General features: G+C 47.1%; 1 protein-coding gene and 1 non-coding gene across 2 annotated transcripts in view; one reads left to right on the forward strand and one right to left on the reverse strand.

Moving 5' to 3' along the window:
- Positions 1-4,175: 4,175 nt before the first annotated feature.
- TRNAQ-CUG (transfer RNA glutamine (anticodon CUG)) lies at positions 4,176-4,247 on the reverse strand. Its single transcript has one exon. It is a non-coding gene; the product is annotated as a tRNA-Gln (tRNA).
- A 1,412-nt stretch (positions 4,248-5,659) lies between these two features.
- Positions 5,660-17,004, forward strand: part of LIMS2 (LIM zinc finger domain containing 2) — a 32,225-nt gene continuing 20,880 nt past the window's right edge. Inside the window, exon 1 of the mRNA XM_058031219.1 lies at positions 5,660-5,738. Coding sequence (XP_057887202.1) covers positions 5,728-5,738 — 11 coding nt within the window. The 5' untranslated portion in view covers positions 5,660-5,727. The remainder of the gene's footprint in view (positions 5,739-17,004) is intronic.

A 17,004-nucleotide genomic window follows, 5' to 3' on the forward strand; every position in this document is an offset into this window, starting at 1 on the left:
TAATTGTGCTCCATTTACAGTTAAATTCAGCCATGGAGTGACTCCTCAGTCCATCTCTCAGGAGCTTTCAGTGCAGACACTCAGGTTCATCCTGACAGTCATTTCTTTCATGGGTTATCACAGATATACAGAAGACTGAGGGTCAGTTGAGACACAAAGTCAACACTGCACAACCCCATGGTGGGGAAGAGACCCAACTGTGCAGGGAGGTGGCAAAGTTCAGGGGAAGGGGAAGTCCATGTTCACCTGCAGGCCTGAGTGACAGCCATGGGGAACTTGCTTACAGTGACAGGCTGTGCCACGGCCTGGTTTTGTGATCAAAGTGATGCTGTGTCCTTCCCTGAGACAGACCCACAGCCACACTGACCTGCTTTACTCAGCGTGCTCATCCCAGGGACAGAGACCTGGCTGCTGCCTTTGGGGAAAGGGCTGAGGGCAGGGCGCCCATGGCTGTTGTTTTCTGGCTCTGGGATGGGGTTTCCCATTCCATGCATTTTACATTTCAAAGGGACACGGGATCAGTCTCCCAGAGCAGCAGAGCAGGTGTCATCGTGATGTGGAAGAGCTGGGAAAATCCCTGAGCTCCAGGCAAACCTGAGTCACCCAGTGTGGACTTCAGTGGACTGGGTGCTGCAGACTCAGGCGCTCAAGGGATAACAGAGCTCACACCCTCAATGTTCTGCTGCCATGAAGGATATTTCCCCACCTTGTATTCCCAGTCATGGATCACCTGATGCTTCTCTACAATCTCCTGCATTTGCTGTCTCCCCTGGCAGGGTCTTTTGGGGCAGCTCAAGGACTGTAATGACTCAGAGTGCCCCACACCAACCCCAGCAGGTCTATGTGGAGCTCTGTAGACTCTATTGCTCCTGTCACCTGCTCTGGGCAGATCACAATGCCCCAGTTCATCAACAGGCTCTGGGCCTTGTCCTGCTGGCTTCTAAGCACAGACACAGTGTCATCTCCTGCTGGTCCTCCCCATCGAGCACCTGGGACGCTCATCTGTAGGAGCCCTTTCCATCTCCTGGTGGCCTCCTGGGGCTGCAGGGCATCCCTGGAAGTGCTGCTCATGGGAGAGGCACCTGTCTGACAGTGGCAGTGTTCAGAGGACAATGGGACAAGGCCCACAGCTTCAGGTGGCAGCTGGGAAGTTTGTTCTTCTCAGTGAGGGAGCAAAGAACTTCCACAGGTCTCTCCCAACCTCCATTATCCTGGGTTGCCCTGCATCCCCTGCAGCAGCCACCTAATGGCAATACATCCTGGAAAGCTGCAGCAGCAGCACATGAATGAATGGATGTACAAGGTGGTCTCAGACTGGTCCCAAAATGTCTGGAAATGCCCCTGACAAAGCCCAAAATTTTGGAGGAAAGAGGCCATGTGCTGTGGTATCCCTGGAATGCCTGAGTCCAGGGCACTGTGTGCACTCATTTCCACATCAGCATGATTCAGGTTTGCCTGAAGCTCATGGATTTTCCCAACTCTTCCACAGCAAAATGACACCAACAAGCTCTTGGGATACTGATCCAATATCCCTTTGAACTGTGATATTAGGTGAATGGGCAAATGATGCCTCTCCCAGGAAAAGGAGCCATGAGCTTTGTGCTCCCGGCCCTCAGCCTCTGCCCCAAAGCTGCCATCCAGATCCTGACCTCAGGGCTGGACACCCTGAGCAAAGTGGGTTAATTTGTGTTTGGGAAAATGGGTCAATTTGTCTTTCAGGGAGAGATGTAGGCATGCCTTTGATCACCTTCCTACGTGTTGAATTCCTTGTTTTCTGGAGGATCACAGCTTCTCAAGCTGAGGCCAGAGCTCTGATTGTCAAATGCCAAGGCCAGGGCAATGCAAACCTGGACACAGCCTAGTAGGCCTTGAGTGGAATGAGAGCAGCCCTGTGGAGGGAGACCTGCAGGTTCTGGTGGCTGAAATACTGAACATGAACCTGCACTGCCAGCGAGCAGCCCAGTGCAAAAATCCAGTCTTATTCTGGGCTGCTATATCTAGAGCAGTGTGGGCAGCAGGTTGAGGGAGGGGATTGTCCTGCTCTCCTCATCTCTCCTGACACCGTCCCTGGGGTACTGCCTGCAGCCCTAGGACACACAGCCTAAGAAACACACGGGCCTGCTGCAGGGGGTCCAGAGGAGCCACAAAGAGCACCAGGCAGCTGGAGCCATCAGCCTGTGAGGACAGGCTGAGAGGGTTGGGGTTGCATAGAAAAGAGAGGAGAGGGCTTCTAGGAGACATTCAGTTAAGAAAGGAAAGGATACCTGGCTGAGGTGTGGAGGGATGGATCAAGGGCTACTAGTTAAAAAGTGAGAGCATAGACATATTTAGATTAGATATTGGGAACGAATCTTTTCACCTAATAGGACTGATCGACTAGAACCGGTTGCCCAGAGAAATTTATGAAGCCATTTTAGGGGGCTCGTGGTAGATAATTTTTAGGTCCATTCAATCCCAAAGTTCTTCTCAGAGTCATCACAGGATTTTGGTTTGTACAAAGAGGAAGAAAAACACCTGAGATGAAAGAGGCAGGGACCTGATCAGCAGCGAGGCCTGGCAAGTGGCCACTCCCAGGAGTTTGGATGTTTCACAAACAAGGAATGTTTGTGGCCCCACAGGGCTCTGGGACCCAGCATAAAAGGCTGCTCTGCTGCAGGCTCTGCATCCTGGTCTCTGGCCTCCCTTTCCTCGAGGAACCAGGTAAGCCTGAGCCCGCTCCATCCCTCCCTGTGGGCTGAGCTGCTCTCATGGAGGCTGCCCGGCTTGATCCTTGGGCTGCCTCAGCTGGGCCCTGGCACAGAACTGTTGCAGGGCCGTCAGCCTTTCCATGCTGGGGGCTGGGGCCAGCTGGGAAGAGGGGGCTTTGTTCCAGCAGAAGGGGATCAATGGGGCTCAGCCTCAGGGGGATGTGCCCAGCAGAATTTGCACCTGCCCTGGTGTAACAAAATGTGCCAGTGCACGCCGGGACATTGTCTGACACGGCCATGTGTGCCCTGGAGATGGGCTGTGACCAGTCTTTCCACAGGGCCCTTAAAGCCACTGTGCTGCCTCCTCTTGCTGGAGTGGGGCGGCCTTCGCGTGCCGTGCCACTGGCTGGGCAGCAGGAGGGTGGTGGGAGCTGTAGGCACAGAGTGTGTGTTGGAGACCAAATGTGTCCCTGGCGAGAGCTGAGGGACAGAGAGACAGAGTGATGCTGAGGCTGGGTGGTGCTCCCTGCTCTGTGTTGCAGCTTTGCCTCCCGCACCGAGAGATGTCTTGCTGCAGACCCTGTCCCCCACGGCCCTGCGGCCCCTGTGGCCCAACGCCCCTTGCCAGCAGCTGCACTGAGCCCTGCAATGCCCGCTGCGCTGACTCCACGGTGTACATCGAGCCTTCGCCGGTGGTGGTGACCCTGCCGGGCCCCATCCTCAGCTCCTTCCCTCAGAGCACAGCCGTGGGATCCTCTCTGTCAGCTGCTGTGGGCAGCTCCCTCAGCACCGCGGGGGTTCCCATCTCTTCTGGGGGCTCCCTTGGCCTGGGGGGCTCAGGCCTGTGCCTGCCTTTCTCCCGCTGCGGTCAGATCTGCTGAGGCCGGCGCATCATCCCCGTTCTCCTTGGCAGACGGGCCCATCTCTTGCCCTCCCTGGCCCCCCACACGTCTTCCTTGGTCTCTGTTCTGTGCCGCCGCTTTTGCTCCTTCTCATTAAAGCCTTTGTGCAGCATTGCTGGAGAGTCGTGGTCCTTTGTTCTCCTCCACCCTCACCTACCCCCTGCTCTGCCAGGGACATCCTTCCCTCTCCCATGGAAACAAATGGAAGCCCAATGATGGGGCACTGCCCAATGCTGGTGGAGCTCCTTGAATGCATTGCAAAGCAATAGAAAGCAATTGCCAGGGAAAAGAGGAAAAGGAGCCAGAGAGGAAAGTAGCAGTGGACAGGGGTTGGGCATAGAAGTATTGTCACACAGAGTGCCCTGCTGTTCCTGCAGGAATGGTCCAACATGGAAACAGCTGCCCACAGTGTGCACCCCAGTCTCTCCGGCTTTGGTCCCATCTAACATTGGGAGTGGGTGTTGTGCAGCTCAGGTGCTGTGTGCTGGATGAGAGAAGAGTGCAGAAGTGCAGCGGCAGCAGCAGAGGAGAGGGGGGAGAGTGTCGGCATGCTGAGGGCAAGCATGCTGAGGCAACCAAAAGGCTCAGGTCCCACTGAGATTTGAACTCAGATCACTGGATTCAGAGTCCAGAGTGCTCACCATTACACCATAGGACCTCCTGCCCCCCTCACCTGGTGTCCCTCTTCTCAGCCTGCCTCAGCCTTATGGCCCCAGACAAGGCTGCCTGCCTCTCCACTGCTCTGCACATCTCACAGCAACTGCAGCCTTCCTGCACGCCCTACACACACTCTCCCATCACAACAACCTTCAGGCCAACACCACCACAGCTCCCTCCAAGCCTGACAGGGCCTCTCGTACAAGTGCCACGCTTCAAAGCACCCAACATCTTCTCTGTCCCAAATGGCAACAAGCCCTTTCTCACTCAGGCACACTTACCTGCCCAACTTACCTTCACACACCACAAGCCCCCTTGCCTTCTCTTCTCCAGACCAAACCACTCCAGCTCCTTAAGGACTAGGGAGAGGGAAATTTTGCCCCATCTCTACAAAAGCTCAACAAAGACCCTCTGCTGATCTCAGCAAAGGGGCTGGAGCAGCAAGGACAAAGGACAGCTGACACACCAAGGGCAGAGCAATGACTGACCTCCAGCTCCTGTGAGGATGTTCACTCACTGCCTATGCTGCACAGCAACGAGAGCCATATCTAATACTGTATGGCAGTGTGGTATTTTGCATTAGGATTCCTGGCTAACAGTTACTCAGACAGTGATGTGAGGAACCATGTACTATTTTAAATTTTTACTGTAGGGCTGAAAAATTAGTTTGGACGCCAGAGTTTCTGTCATTACTCTCAAAATGCAACAATACATGTAACAATGGTGATTCACAGCATACTGGGCTATCTCACAAGATGAAAACCAAGATTGAAATTGCTTTTTGTCGGAAGCTTCCTATGACATTTGGTGGTTCACTTTACATCAGAGTATGCTTGAACATGGGTAAGATGGGATGACATACTATCGAAAACGTCGCACTTGTAGGGGCCCACATTCGGGGGGTGCAGTCCCTCATCCTTCAGCAGCAGTGGTTGCCATGACCACTTTCTAGAAGCCTTCCAGACCCGTCTTCTGCACGCGAAGAGTAAAACGCCAGAAAGCCACTTCCCCTCGCCGAGGGGGTGTGCAGGGATGAGCAGCCCGCAGAACAGGCTGGAAGCGCCGCTGCTCCGATCTCAGGAACAAAGTCCCTTCAGTGCGGTGTATGTGACGGCGCGCCTGGCAGCGCTGCCCCCTTCACCCCACACTCACAGCGCTGCCATGGGTTTGCTGCCAGCTGGGGAGAAGCAGCTTCGGCGGCAGGACAGGGGCAAACGCCGTGCCTGTGCCTGTCCCGCCGCCTCCCCCGTCCTTCCGCTCCGCAGCCTCGCTATTCCATATTTCTTTGCCTTTATAGGAAAAGTATGCGCAGGTCCGGGGGGGCTGCCCTGAGTCACCGAGGGCTGCGGTGCCCGCCCACACCCAAGGGGCTGGGGCCGCCGCCGGGGCGGGGTCAGCGCTGGCCGCCGCGGCCGCAGCGCACCGGCCGAGCCGCCCGTCCCGCCCCGGAGCCCCTCGGCGACAGCGCGGGGTTCGCCGCCATGACGGGCAGGTGAGGCCGGGCACACGGGAGCCGGGCGGGGGTCTGGGCCGTGCCCGCCTTCAGCGCCCTGGGCTGGCCGTGACGTGTGGGGAACAGCGCCTTCTGGCCCCGGGTAGCGCCATGGGGGCCTGCGGGAAGGGTCGGGGCAGAACGCTTTGCTGCTGTGAGGCCTGGGCGGAGCGGGGTACTCTCCGGCCCGCCGTGCGAGCGCGGAGCTGCTCCGCTGTGCCTGAGCCCTGTGTGGGGACACAGCGGAGGGCAGGGCTGGGCGAGCGGCTGTAGGTGTGAGCAGCCGTGGGTGTGAGCAGCCGTGGGTGTGAGCAGCCGTGGGTGTGAGCAGCCGTAGGTGTGAGCTGTGCTTGCTCAGCAGCCGGGCTCTCTGGCAGCCTGTGCCCGGTGTGCCCGCACCGCTGCCCATCGGGGCCCTTCTCACTGATCTGCTCGCAGCCCCTCTGCCCACAGATTCACTCTTCTCTTCTTCGAGCTGGCCTTGGAGTTAACATGTTCCGGGAGCTGTTTAAATCTGGAGCTAGATTCTCCTCTTGTGCTGGCAGTGGAGAACTGTGAAGCAACTTAATTGACAGTTGTAAATGAGGAGTGGGGAAGGCATTTTCTGACATTTTGTGAGGGCTTGCACAAGTGCTGTAATGTCACTTTTTTGTCCCATCTGTAAAATAAAAACCAGATGTTACAAGCAGCTTGTGAAAATAAGCTTGCTTTTGTGAAATGTTTTGGAGATGAGAAGCATGAAGACGTAATACTACAATTAGCAAGGTGCCCTTTTTAGGACACTCATCTTTATGAGTCCTACTATGTTTCTGTAGTTCTGAAGGATTGTTCTTTGTGATTAGGAATAGTGAGATGGATTCAGAGCACTTTATGTGTAAGTATTCACTTTCCTTTTGTGTCAAGTCTTGATGTTTATATTATGCAGCTTTTTCTGATCAAAGTGAATCCTGATTAGTGGGTTGTTGGGTGTGAGAACCTGCTGAATAACTGTGTATGCTCATCTATGATTTGGGAATGTATTATTTTTGGTCTCTGTCATTAACAAATTGATGCTCTTCAATGATTATACATGCTTAAAACTCTTCTGGGTTTTTCCTCATGTCTTTAATGGTCCATTTTTATTTTTCTGACATGTGAAACAGGTGTGTATTTACAAGTTTACATTCATTTTCTTACAGCTAAAGGAAGACTCAGGAGCCTTAAATGCTCACAGGTCATGGGTACCCATCCAGATCTTAAATGGAGAGAGGATGGAGAAGGAGCTGTGGCTGTATGAAGCCAGCTGATTTTAGTTTTTCAGAACTGTGGCATGGTACTGTTTAGAATGACAGGCTTACCTGGAGTGAAGGCACTCATGAGGACAGTGGGAAGTGCTGGTGGACAGTCATTGTCTTCTCTCTGTGCTTCCCCTGACACTTGCCTGTTAAAGTGTAACACTGCTCATTGGAAGCTCTGACGTGAAGCCTTGGCCTGGGTGGACAATTCCAGGGTAGCTGAGACACTGCAGAGTGTGCAGTTCAAAGTGATACAGGACTTCTGCTCCCTTTTCCTTGGGTTTACTTCACAGGGCTGTTAAAATGACCAGGCCTTGGCTTTAGCTTGTGACAAGTGAAGGCAGGTGTTATTTAATGTTTCAGAACTGTTTGTGCTGAGAAGTTTGTCAGCTGTGAACATTTATTTCTAAAGTTCTGTCTGCTGTCATTCCCAGGACAGGACAATTTACTGAAGTTGTTTGCCACAGCTGTAACTCAGTTGGCTGTTTCCTTGTAAATAGTATCATCCATTTAGGGTCGTGGTTTCCCAGCAAAGCTTTACAGTGTCTGTGTAACTTGCACTGCTCAGCCCTTGCCTGGCCAATGCCATTGACAAGCCCCATGTTCAAAGTTGGTTTTCAGGCTGGGACAGACTCCTGTGGCATTGCAAAGAATTCAGCACTGAGAATGAATGTTCTTCCTTGGATCCAGCTAGGGGTCACTCTGCTGAGTGGGACCCAAATGTTGTTCCCTGTTTGTTGTCTGGTAGTTCTTCAAGTCTGCTGATACTATGCAGTCAGATGTTCTCCAGCATTTGGGACATGGGATTTTCAGGATTCTGGGAGGAGATTAACTGCTTTACAGCTGGAGCATCCCCACAATATCCATCAGTGGGAGCCTTCCTGAGCCAGGAACGGTCATAAACGTCCCTTTGGTCTTGAAACTGTTGACACAGGGAATGATTGTGTTGTTTTAGAGTGTTCTAAAGTGAAAAAGACTGGAAAACATGGGGTGCTGAAACAGTATTATTTTTCACTTCACCTTTCTTATAAAGTAGAAATATGAAAGGACTCTCTTCTATCTGATTACAGATGCATTATTAATATTAAAATACATTAAAAATAACTCCGTTTTCATTGTGTTCTATTTCATTTGGCTGCAGAGAGCATCTCCTGAATTTAAAAAACTGCAGTGATTTGATTTATTGATTTTTAGCATTGGGGAAAAGTATAAGTCCGGGGAAAAGAATAAGTCCAGGAAAAAGAAATGCACATCTTTCTTTTTATGTACTCATAGTAAAAAAATTACTAAAATGAGGTGGCTATGTAGCAAATGAAATGCAAATCTTAAACATATCACTAGTTACATTTTTACAGTGTGAGGATTGTGCTTTGCTAGAGAAAACTGATAACTAGATAATTGGATTTTAGAAATAATATTTGTGACTGCCAGCCCTGGGCTGGGCTGTTGGGGAAATAGAGGAGGAGAACCACCTCCCTGACCTGCTGGCCACACTCCTTACTTTTATGAGGTTACATGTTGTTTTAACTACATTTGAAAACTAATTCTGTGTAAGAAGTAGTGTATTAGATATAACAACAGTATGTTTCAAAGCAGTCTTTCTGTGATTTCCAGTGTTGATAAATACAGTAGTTGTGATTTTTGGAGCATTTAGAAGATAACTATGGTATTTCCTGACCAATAAGTAAGGGAAGACTGCTTCTAGAATTGTATTTGATATATTTAGTCCATCTGTTCATTTTGACTCTTGCCTTTTTGAGGATTGTTGGAGTTTGGGGTGGAGTTGATTAATTTCATTTGGTTAGCTGGATTTTCTTGTTTTATTTTTCTTTATCTTCGTGATGAGCTAATTCCTAAGATAGAGGATCTGTGAATGACCAGTGAGCAAAATGTTGTCAAATGCCCAAAGTAGAAACTAAACAAGAATGGAAAAGAGTTTCCTTTAAGACTTTGCTGCTGTGTTGTTGATTAGAAAACTCAAAGGTAAAATATGCCTGGGCTGTTTTGTGTTGCCTTTAGAAAGTGACCTAATATAAAGCCCAAGAAAAAATATTTCCCAAGTGCATGTTTCAGAGCGTAAAATTAACTTCATAAGAAATTTCTGTTATCACTATACTTAGTCAAATTGGGATCTGGATACGCCTCTGTACTTCCTGTAGTCAACAAAAGAAGAGCAGCTGCATTTACAGATATGCTTATTGATTGTTCCTAATCCAGTGAAGGTAAGAAATGACAGTATATTATTTTCAATTAGGCTAGCTAGTTAAATACTTCTTTAATTCAGTAGAGAGCTGCTGCTTTACATAAAGCAGTTGCAATTAAAATGGGTTGAGATAGGAGGGAGTCTAAAGGACAATATTACAAAAGATTCTTGGCACTGAGTAGACAGTACCTGCATTAAATAAGAGATGTTTTATCTCTCTGAGTTAGGAGCAGCCCTTTCTGCTCTTCTGGGTTGAAAATGTGGTCTTAATCTTAATCTTTCTATCTAAACTTGCTCTCTGTTGCTCTCTAGATAGGAAGGTCGTCAGTCTGTTCTGGGGCCATAGAGATCCTTCTCTGAGGGAGAAGCTGAAAATGCCTGAAAGAAGTCTGGCTGCTTTCTTCTCTGCTGTGGCCCAGAAAGTAACCACCTATAAGAGTTTGGCATCAACCCTGTCTCTTTAAAGCAATCTGTCAAGAGGGAAAGACAAAACAAACCTGTGCATTTTCACTCTGTGTGTAAGGTGGCAAGAGAGGAGTGAGTGAGGAGCTTGTGTTGAAGGATGGGAAGACAGGATGTTTGCTGTTGAGATTTTGGGGTTTTTTTCCTTTAATTCCCTCATCTTCCCTTTTGAAGAAGACAGTCATAGTTTCCATGGAAGAGTGATTATTTGAAAACCAATGGAATAATGTCATATGAGTCACGTAAAATCTTAAGTGTTTAGAGAGAAGGGGGGTTTTTGTCAGATTGCTTAAGGATGAGGGAGATTATTGTTGTGGTGATTTAATTTTTTGCTAGAAGTTAAATGGTGATTTAATCTTACATTTTAAAAATTGTTTATTGCATTTTTCTTTATTCCATTTGTATTCTAAAGTAGAAATGGGTAAACTATGCCTACAGCCTGACAGAAATGGTAGTGGCAGATTGCTGTCAGGTCAGGAGCTGAAGCTCTCAAGGAAATGGGGAGTGCATTGTAGATTTTAAGGCTGCTGATTTGTGAATTTAGAAATATTTTGTTCTCTATTCATGCCTGTTCTACTAGGCCCCAGTAAACCCTTCTGGTTTTCTTTAAGTGTCTGAAGGGATTCCTGGTTGTTGATATTAATTTAGAACTCATGAAGTCATCAGTCATGCCACAAAAATCCTCTCCCCTCCCCTTCCCTCCCCTTTTGTTTTCTTGCAGTTTACTAAAAAGTAATTTGTTAATAATGACTCTTAGGATATTTTCATGGTAATTCTTGAAGGCCAGAGAGCTCTGGAGCCTGGAATGCCAAGTATGTTCTTCCTCCCTGCTTCCTGACCCTCTGCTGTGAGCTGCTGCAGTGAGGCCGGAGAGCAGAAGTGTTTGCAACCTTGTTTCTTGGAATATGCTTTGTCCAAGTGGAAGGAACAGCTCTGTTGTTTACAGTATCTTAGGACGTGGTGTAGTACAGCAGCCTGCAGGGAAGCACTTGGAGATGCTGGGGTCAGATACTGATCTGCAGTAAACTGTAGTCTTTGCTGTTAAAGCTCTGGTAATCTGCTTTGCCTTTCTCCATTTTGCTGTGTTTCGATCAGAAAGGTTTCTTTCTGATTCAAGTGTCTTAATTATGTGAAGACTCAAGATTTATTTTTTTTACCTCAGTTGTGACATTTATACAGATGCATTCTGCAAGGCTAGAAAAGAATGAGGTAGCCCCTAGTGTGCTGCATTAAGTAAATAATTCCTAGTGGAATACAGGAAGGAGGCTGTCAGGTCTTTAAGGATATGGCAGAATGGCAGAGAGGCTGTGCTTGCTGGGGTGTCTGTGCATCCTGCTTCAGCTCTTCTGCAATGTAAACCAGCAGCCCGCAGGAAGGTGACTCACTGAGCGTCGCGCTGCCGGCGTTGCTCCCGCCGTGTCCCTGCACTCCCTGCAGAGGGGCCGGGGTGCATGGCCGGCCTCAGGCTCCGCGGGCTGGCAGCCTCCAAGCTCTACCAGCGCCGGCAGGATCGCCTCAGTGGCACGGGGTCCCTGCTGAGCAGCAGGACACACACGGCACCTGGCACTCCTGGGTAGGTCTCCAAGGTGAAGGGAATGGCGTTGTCAAAGCATTTTGCAGGATTTGATGGATTTTCGGTTCTGGTGGTGGGGCTGCTTTATTTAAAGTGAGAATTGTTGGCACAGAGCCAGAGGGGAGGAGGTGGCTTTGTTTCCATTTCCAAGTAGATTAAGAAGGAAAGGACTTTCCTGATGAGAAAGCTTTCAGTTTTTAACAATAACAGGAAGGCAACAATGGAGAACCTTTCCCATTTCTGTGCTGGACTGTTCAGAACCAGCATTAGTGCTTGTGTTGGTTTTGCATGGCCTGGTTTTTGGTAGCAGGGGTGGCCACAGAGGTGGCTTCTGTGAGAGGCTGGTAGAGGCTTCCACCATGTCTGGCAGAGCCAGTCCCTGATGGCTCTGAAGATGGACATGGCCAAGGCTGGGACACTTAGAGCTATTGGTAATGCCTCTGTGATGTCATTGAAGAAGAAAATCAGAAGAAAGTGGGGCACAATTTTTTACTAGCCAGAGAAGAGAAGGAAGTGAGAGCGCATGAGGAAAACAACATGGACACCAAGGTCAGTGGAGAAGGAGAGAGAGAAGGGGCTCCAGGTGCTGGAGCTGAGATTTCTCTGCAGGCTGTGGTAAGGACCTTGGTGAAGCAGCTGTGCCCCTGCAGCCCATAGGGATCCATGGGGGATGCAGAGATCCACCCACATCCCATAGGGATCCATGGGGGATGCAGAGATCCACCTGTAGCCTGTGGGAAAGATGCCCACATCAGAGGAGATGAATGCCTGGAGGAGGCTGTGATCCAGTGGGAGACCCAGTGGAGAGAGGGGGCCCTGCTTCCAGTCTGGAGGAGGACTGCACCCCATGGAAGAGTGTCCAATGCCACAACAGTTTTGGGAGGACTGCTGCATGTGGGATTGGAACCATGTTGGAGAGCTGTCTCCTGTGAGCAGGGACCTCACGGTCTCACATGGGAGTGGCTCCTCTCCCTGAGCAGTGAGAGAAACCACGGGTGATGAACTGACCAAAACCCCCATGCCCTGTGTCCCTGCACTCTCCATGGGAAGGAGGGAGGTGTTGGGAGAAAAAAATGTGTTTTAAGGGCTTATTTATTTCTCATTATCCTCCTCTCACTTTTTTAGTAAGAAATACACTTTGTGCCTCTGAGTTGAGACTGTTTTGCCCTTGGAATGTTTTCTCCCAGTCCTTATCTCAACTCATGAACTCTTTGTTTAATTTTTTTCCTCTCTTCTGCCCAGCTGTAGCAGGGGAGGGTGAGTGAGTGACTGTTTGAGTGCCTGGTGTTTGTCCAGTGTCAAATTGTGACAGTGTTAGTGGTGTTAATGGTGAAGCATTTGGGCACTGTGGGAGTAAAATAAGGGTGAAATGCAGTAATTTTTCAAAATGTTGATAAAATTCTTTCATTCTTTGGGTTTTAGGGTTCAGTAGTCAATTCTTTATCTGTACTGTTAATAGCAAGTTCATTGATTTTAGGTTTTGTAAATAACTCCAATCCAGCTTCCGAAACCAAAGCTTTCAACTGTAGCTGCTTCATGAGAACGTGTAAACCAGAGCTTCTTAAATCTGTCCAGACTATTCCATTGCTTGACATGATCATTACTTTTTCCAGGCTTCACATTAAAATTTTACTCCTGAATTTTCATTAGTTAATTTTGTGCAGGAGGTAAATTGTAGGTACACAGTTTGTGGTAATGGCCCAGCCTCATCCCCAGTGGGCACAGCTGTGAGCAGCACTGACAGCAATGAGCCATGGAGTGCCCAGGGGCACTCACCAACCACCAAAGGGAACAGAGGGCACACAGGGGCAGGGCATCAACAGGAGGGGATAAAAGGCTGGGCTACAGAACAAGGAGGGCCAATGGTTGCAGCCTTGTGAAGAGGGAAGGTGTAACTGTGTAAGCTCCAACTGAGTTGGAGCTTTCTGAAATCGTGTGGTGATGCTCTGTGTGTCATGGCTATCTCAACTGCAATATATGCTGTGGCAGTAACTTAGCAGTAGTTAAATCAAACTTAGTTTCTTGCATTTTGGGAGAACTGTGAGCTGCAGCAGCAATATGGGATCTGAAGTCTGAGTCACTGGAGAGAGCAGTGAGTATCCAGGAGAGATAGTTTTCTTTTTCTAGCAGTTAGTTCTGAATTTTAGACTTTTCTTAGCAGGAAGTTGGCCTGATGCTTACCTGGACACGAGGAATTAGTTTGGCTTCTCAATATAAGTTGTGCATCCCTCACTAAAACTCTCCTTTTCCTGCTCTTTTTAGCTAATAGCTCTTCTTTAGTTGGTAAATTTTTTATTTTTCCTACGAGAAGCTGTGGGTGTGAACGTATGAGAATTTAATGAGGGGAGCTAACAAGGAAGTGAAGGAAATGGTGATGCCATTGAGTGGAGACAGTGCTGGTCAGGAAAAGTGAGAAGCATGAAAGAGGCCTGTGAGAGGAAGGAAAAGCTCTGAAAAAGCAGATGTACAAATAAACTGAGTATGTTTTTCACATCATAGTTCTTGAAGCAACGTAAGCATAAAGCCAATATATTTTGATTTTATTGAGCAGGTCACAGTGCTGACAATTTTAATCCATTTGAGATGTTTCTCTCCTGAATTATTTTATCCATGGGTTTTGAGCTAGTGATAATTTTTGCTTCTCCTTCCTGATAGGCCTTGATAGTTTATGTCCTTTATTCAGGCAAAGGAGAGTAATCAGCAGTAGTGCTGCTGCTTGTTGGAGATAATTGCTGAATACATGTGGGCAATGATTTGTGTTGTCAGTGCTGGTAAACACACATCATATTTAAGCTCCTTTGAGCTAGTGGAAGTGAAGAAGAGAAAGATGTAATGTGTGTAAGGAGTTGTTTCTCAAATAGACATTCTGCATGAAGTGGTGCATGCTTGATGATAAAAGGGTGGTTTTCCTGTGCAAGAGGAATATTTGATTTAAAACCTGTATGTATCTTTATCTTTATATTTACCTGGGCTGAGTGAACACTGCTAACTGTGTGTCTTTACAAGTAATTGGTCATCATTTACTGGTAACAAGTATGTCCCGGTGTTGAGAGGAACTCCCAGGTATCCATGGCATAGGACTTTTTTCTGTGTGAATACCAAGAGATTTTTCTGGTGCTAGTCTCAAAAGTCTGCCTGATTGCAGCTTCCTGCAGGTCAGCCATACAGACCTTGTACTCTGGCCTCAGCTGCAATATGTGTAATTTTATTTTTTAACCCCTCCAGTTTCTACTCAATTGCAAATTGCTGTTGCTGGTAGGCCCAAGGAGACATTGGTTTTTTCTCATATTGTGACCATAAGTTACATTTGGATGTTTTTCTTAATTTTGGTTATCCCTGTGTTCTAAGTAAGAAAGAAAAGTGTTTATTTCACAGAGAGTTTGGGGTCTGCATGATCAAGGAAGATATACTGAGAGAAACATTATTAATTTCTTATTTAGTCAGTGAAAAAGTATTTAGCATGAACTGAAAATTCAATGCAAGCATAAGGAGAAAGGCTGAAAATGTTAAGCTATGCATGTAGTTTACCAAATGCACAACCAATCATGCATTAAACAAATGGGGAATATTTTTTCCAACATTTTATGACAAGTTTAATAATAAGCATACTAAAGAAGTTGATTCAGTTTGGAAAAGTTGTCCAGATAAGTCCATTGCAGAGAGATTTTTGGAATGATAAGGATAGCTGGGGGGCTGTTTTTCAGCCCTAGTTCATGAACTGACACCCTTCCTCTTTTGTTCTTTGCATTAGTCATTATCTGTGAAATTAATCAAAAACTCTGGTATTGTCCCAGCAGATTTCATTTGTATCTTTGGCAACATTGAGGGCTTTAAGTCAGTAATTCTCAGCTGTGCTGTGGGGGTGGGAACCAGCCCCTCTCCTGGAGCGCTCTCATTTTTGTCTTGGCTGCTGTGACACAAACAAGTGGTGATAGCTCTTCCAGTTCATCATATCTGTCTGTGCATACCTACCAGAAATGTAATCATGTTGTGATATTTTCTGTATACACTTGCTCCTACTGGTAGATCAGAATGAGCAGAAAACACATTTTTAGGGTTCCACAGCATAGGTTTTGCTCTCTGCCGAGGTTTGGATAATGCTCTGGGTTCTTGTGTCTCCAAGTATTGTCTTGCTTTCTTTTTGTATCTGCAAGATTTTGGGTCACTATTAAACAATTCTTCATTCAGCATTGTGATGAAGAAGAACTCTATGTGACACTAAAGTCAAAAAACTTTTGAAAGCAATTAAAGAAAACTTTTTTTTGACTGGGCTTTTCTGACAGAAGCACTCTTCACTCCTGCAGTTCCTTTTCTTCTGAGGCAAAATCTGAGGCTGTTCATCTGTTCTCCTGATTGTCCAATGTCTGGTTCATTTTGCCTTTTAGCCATGTTTAAAATAATGAAATCTGCAAGTGTGATGGTGAAGGCTGGAGCTCCTCTTCTGATCTCTTAGCATTGGAATTATTATATTTGCTTCTTTTTCCTCAATCTGTCACCAGTGGTAGATCCCTGTGAACAAATGTTTTCAAACAGAGGTAGTATTGACTTCAGTGATAGAAGGAGGTAAAATGCTTTCAAATATTTCTGTAAAGAAGGAACTTTTGTTTCTCTTTTTTGTTTCTTTTTTTTTTTTTTTCCATTCAAGACCTGGTACTTTAGAGTAAATACTTCTGAGAAGTCAAAGCATGAGAAACCTAGTTATAATGGTAACAACATAATTTCTGTAAATCAGGTACTTTGTCAAAGATAATCTGTTAAAGATACAGCACATACTGATGAAAGATTGGGAAACGCATTGTTCCAATGCTGATATTTTTTGGGTTTGTGCAGGACAGGATAACTTCAGGATGCTGATCTCATCGTGTTTTAACAGCCTTTCCTGTCTTTGTGTCACCAGCTTATTGTTAAAACAGAGGAAGATTCTTTATTTTACTGAATAGCAAAAAATCAATGAGCAAACAGAATAGAAGAAGCACTTTATATTGGGGACTGTCCTTTGTGGGAAAGATTTGGGTGTAGATATCTGATGAGTGGCCCAGCAAGTCAGACTTTTCAAAAGGATGGTTGTGGTGTTACTCTTCCTTTCCCTGTGCTGCCAGCAGAAGTGCTTTTGCAGCAGTGTGGTAAACTGAACCATAAAAATGCTGTGAATTAGCAAGGTGCTCCCTCTGCCTTCCAGCTTTCATTAATTTTAACCTTGAGCTAGTTGAAAAAATGCTTGGTTTTGTATAAACAAGAGGGCACGCAGGGGCGTGTACTCAGGGGAAATTAAGAAATTGGCAGATGTTAAAGTTAAACCTTTGAATAAATGCAAAGTCATATCTTTAGGGCAGTGATGAAGTGGCAAATTGTAGCTTGAGTGCAAGACAATAAAATGTCTTAAGCGAAAAGGGATGCAGAGTTAAAAATGGAAAAAGAGCAAGGATGCAAAACTCTTGGTGTGGATTGTCAGAAAGCCACAGCTGCTGGTTTGCATTGCAGGAGGTACATTGGTCAGGAGCTGATGTGGTTCACTTGACTCCTGTAGTCTGGCTCTTCCCAAAAGGTTCAGCTGAGGCAGAGAACTGAGTTGTTATTTTTTTGCACTGGTTCTTTCATTTATATTTTCCTGGACTAATAGTTTCTCTCATCCTCATAATGAGTCACACTTATTAGCTCATTTGGGTGGACAGCTCAGACTGTATCACGATCATCTTTCTTATGCTTTTGAGGAAGTCTTGTCAGGAGCAACATCAACATCAGGGGAGTCCCTGG

Source organism: Melospiza georgiana, chromosome 10 (genome assembly GCF_028018845.1).
Source record: "Melospiza georgiana isolate bMelGeo1 chromosome 10, bMelGeo1.pri, whole genome shotgun sequence".
Lineage (NCBI taxonomy): Eukaryota > Metazoa > Chordata > Aves > Passeriformes > Passerellidae > Melospiza > Melospiza georgiana.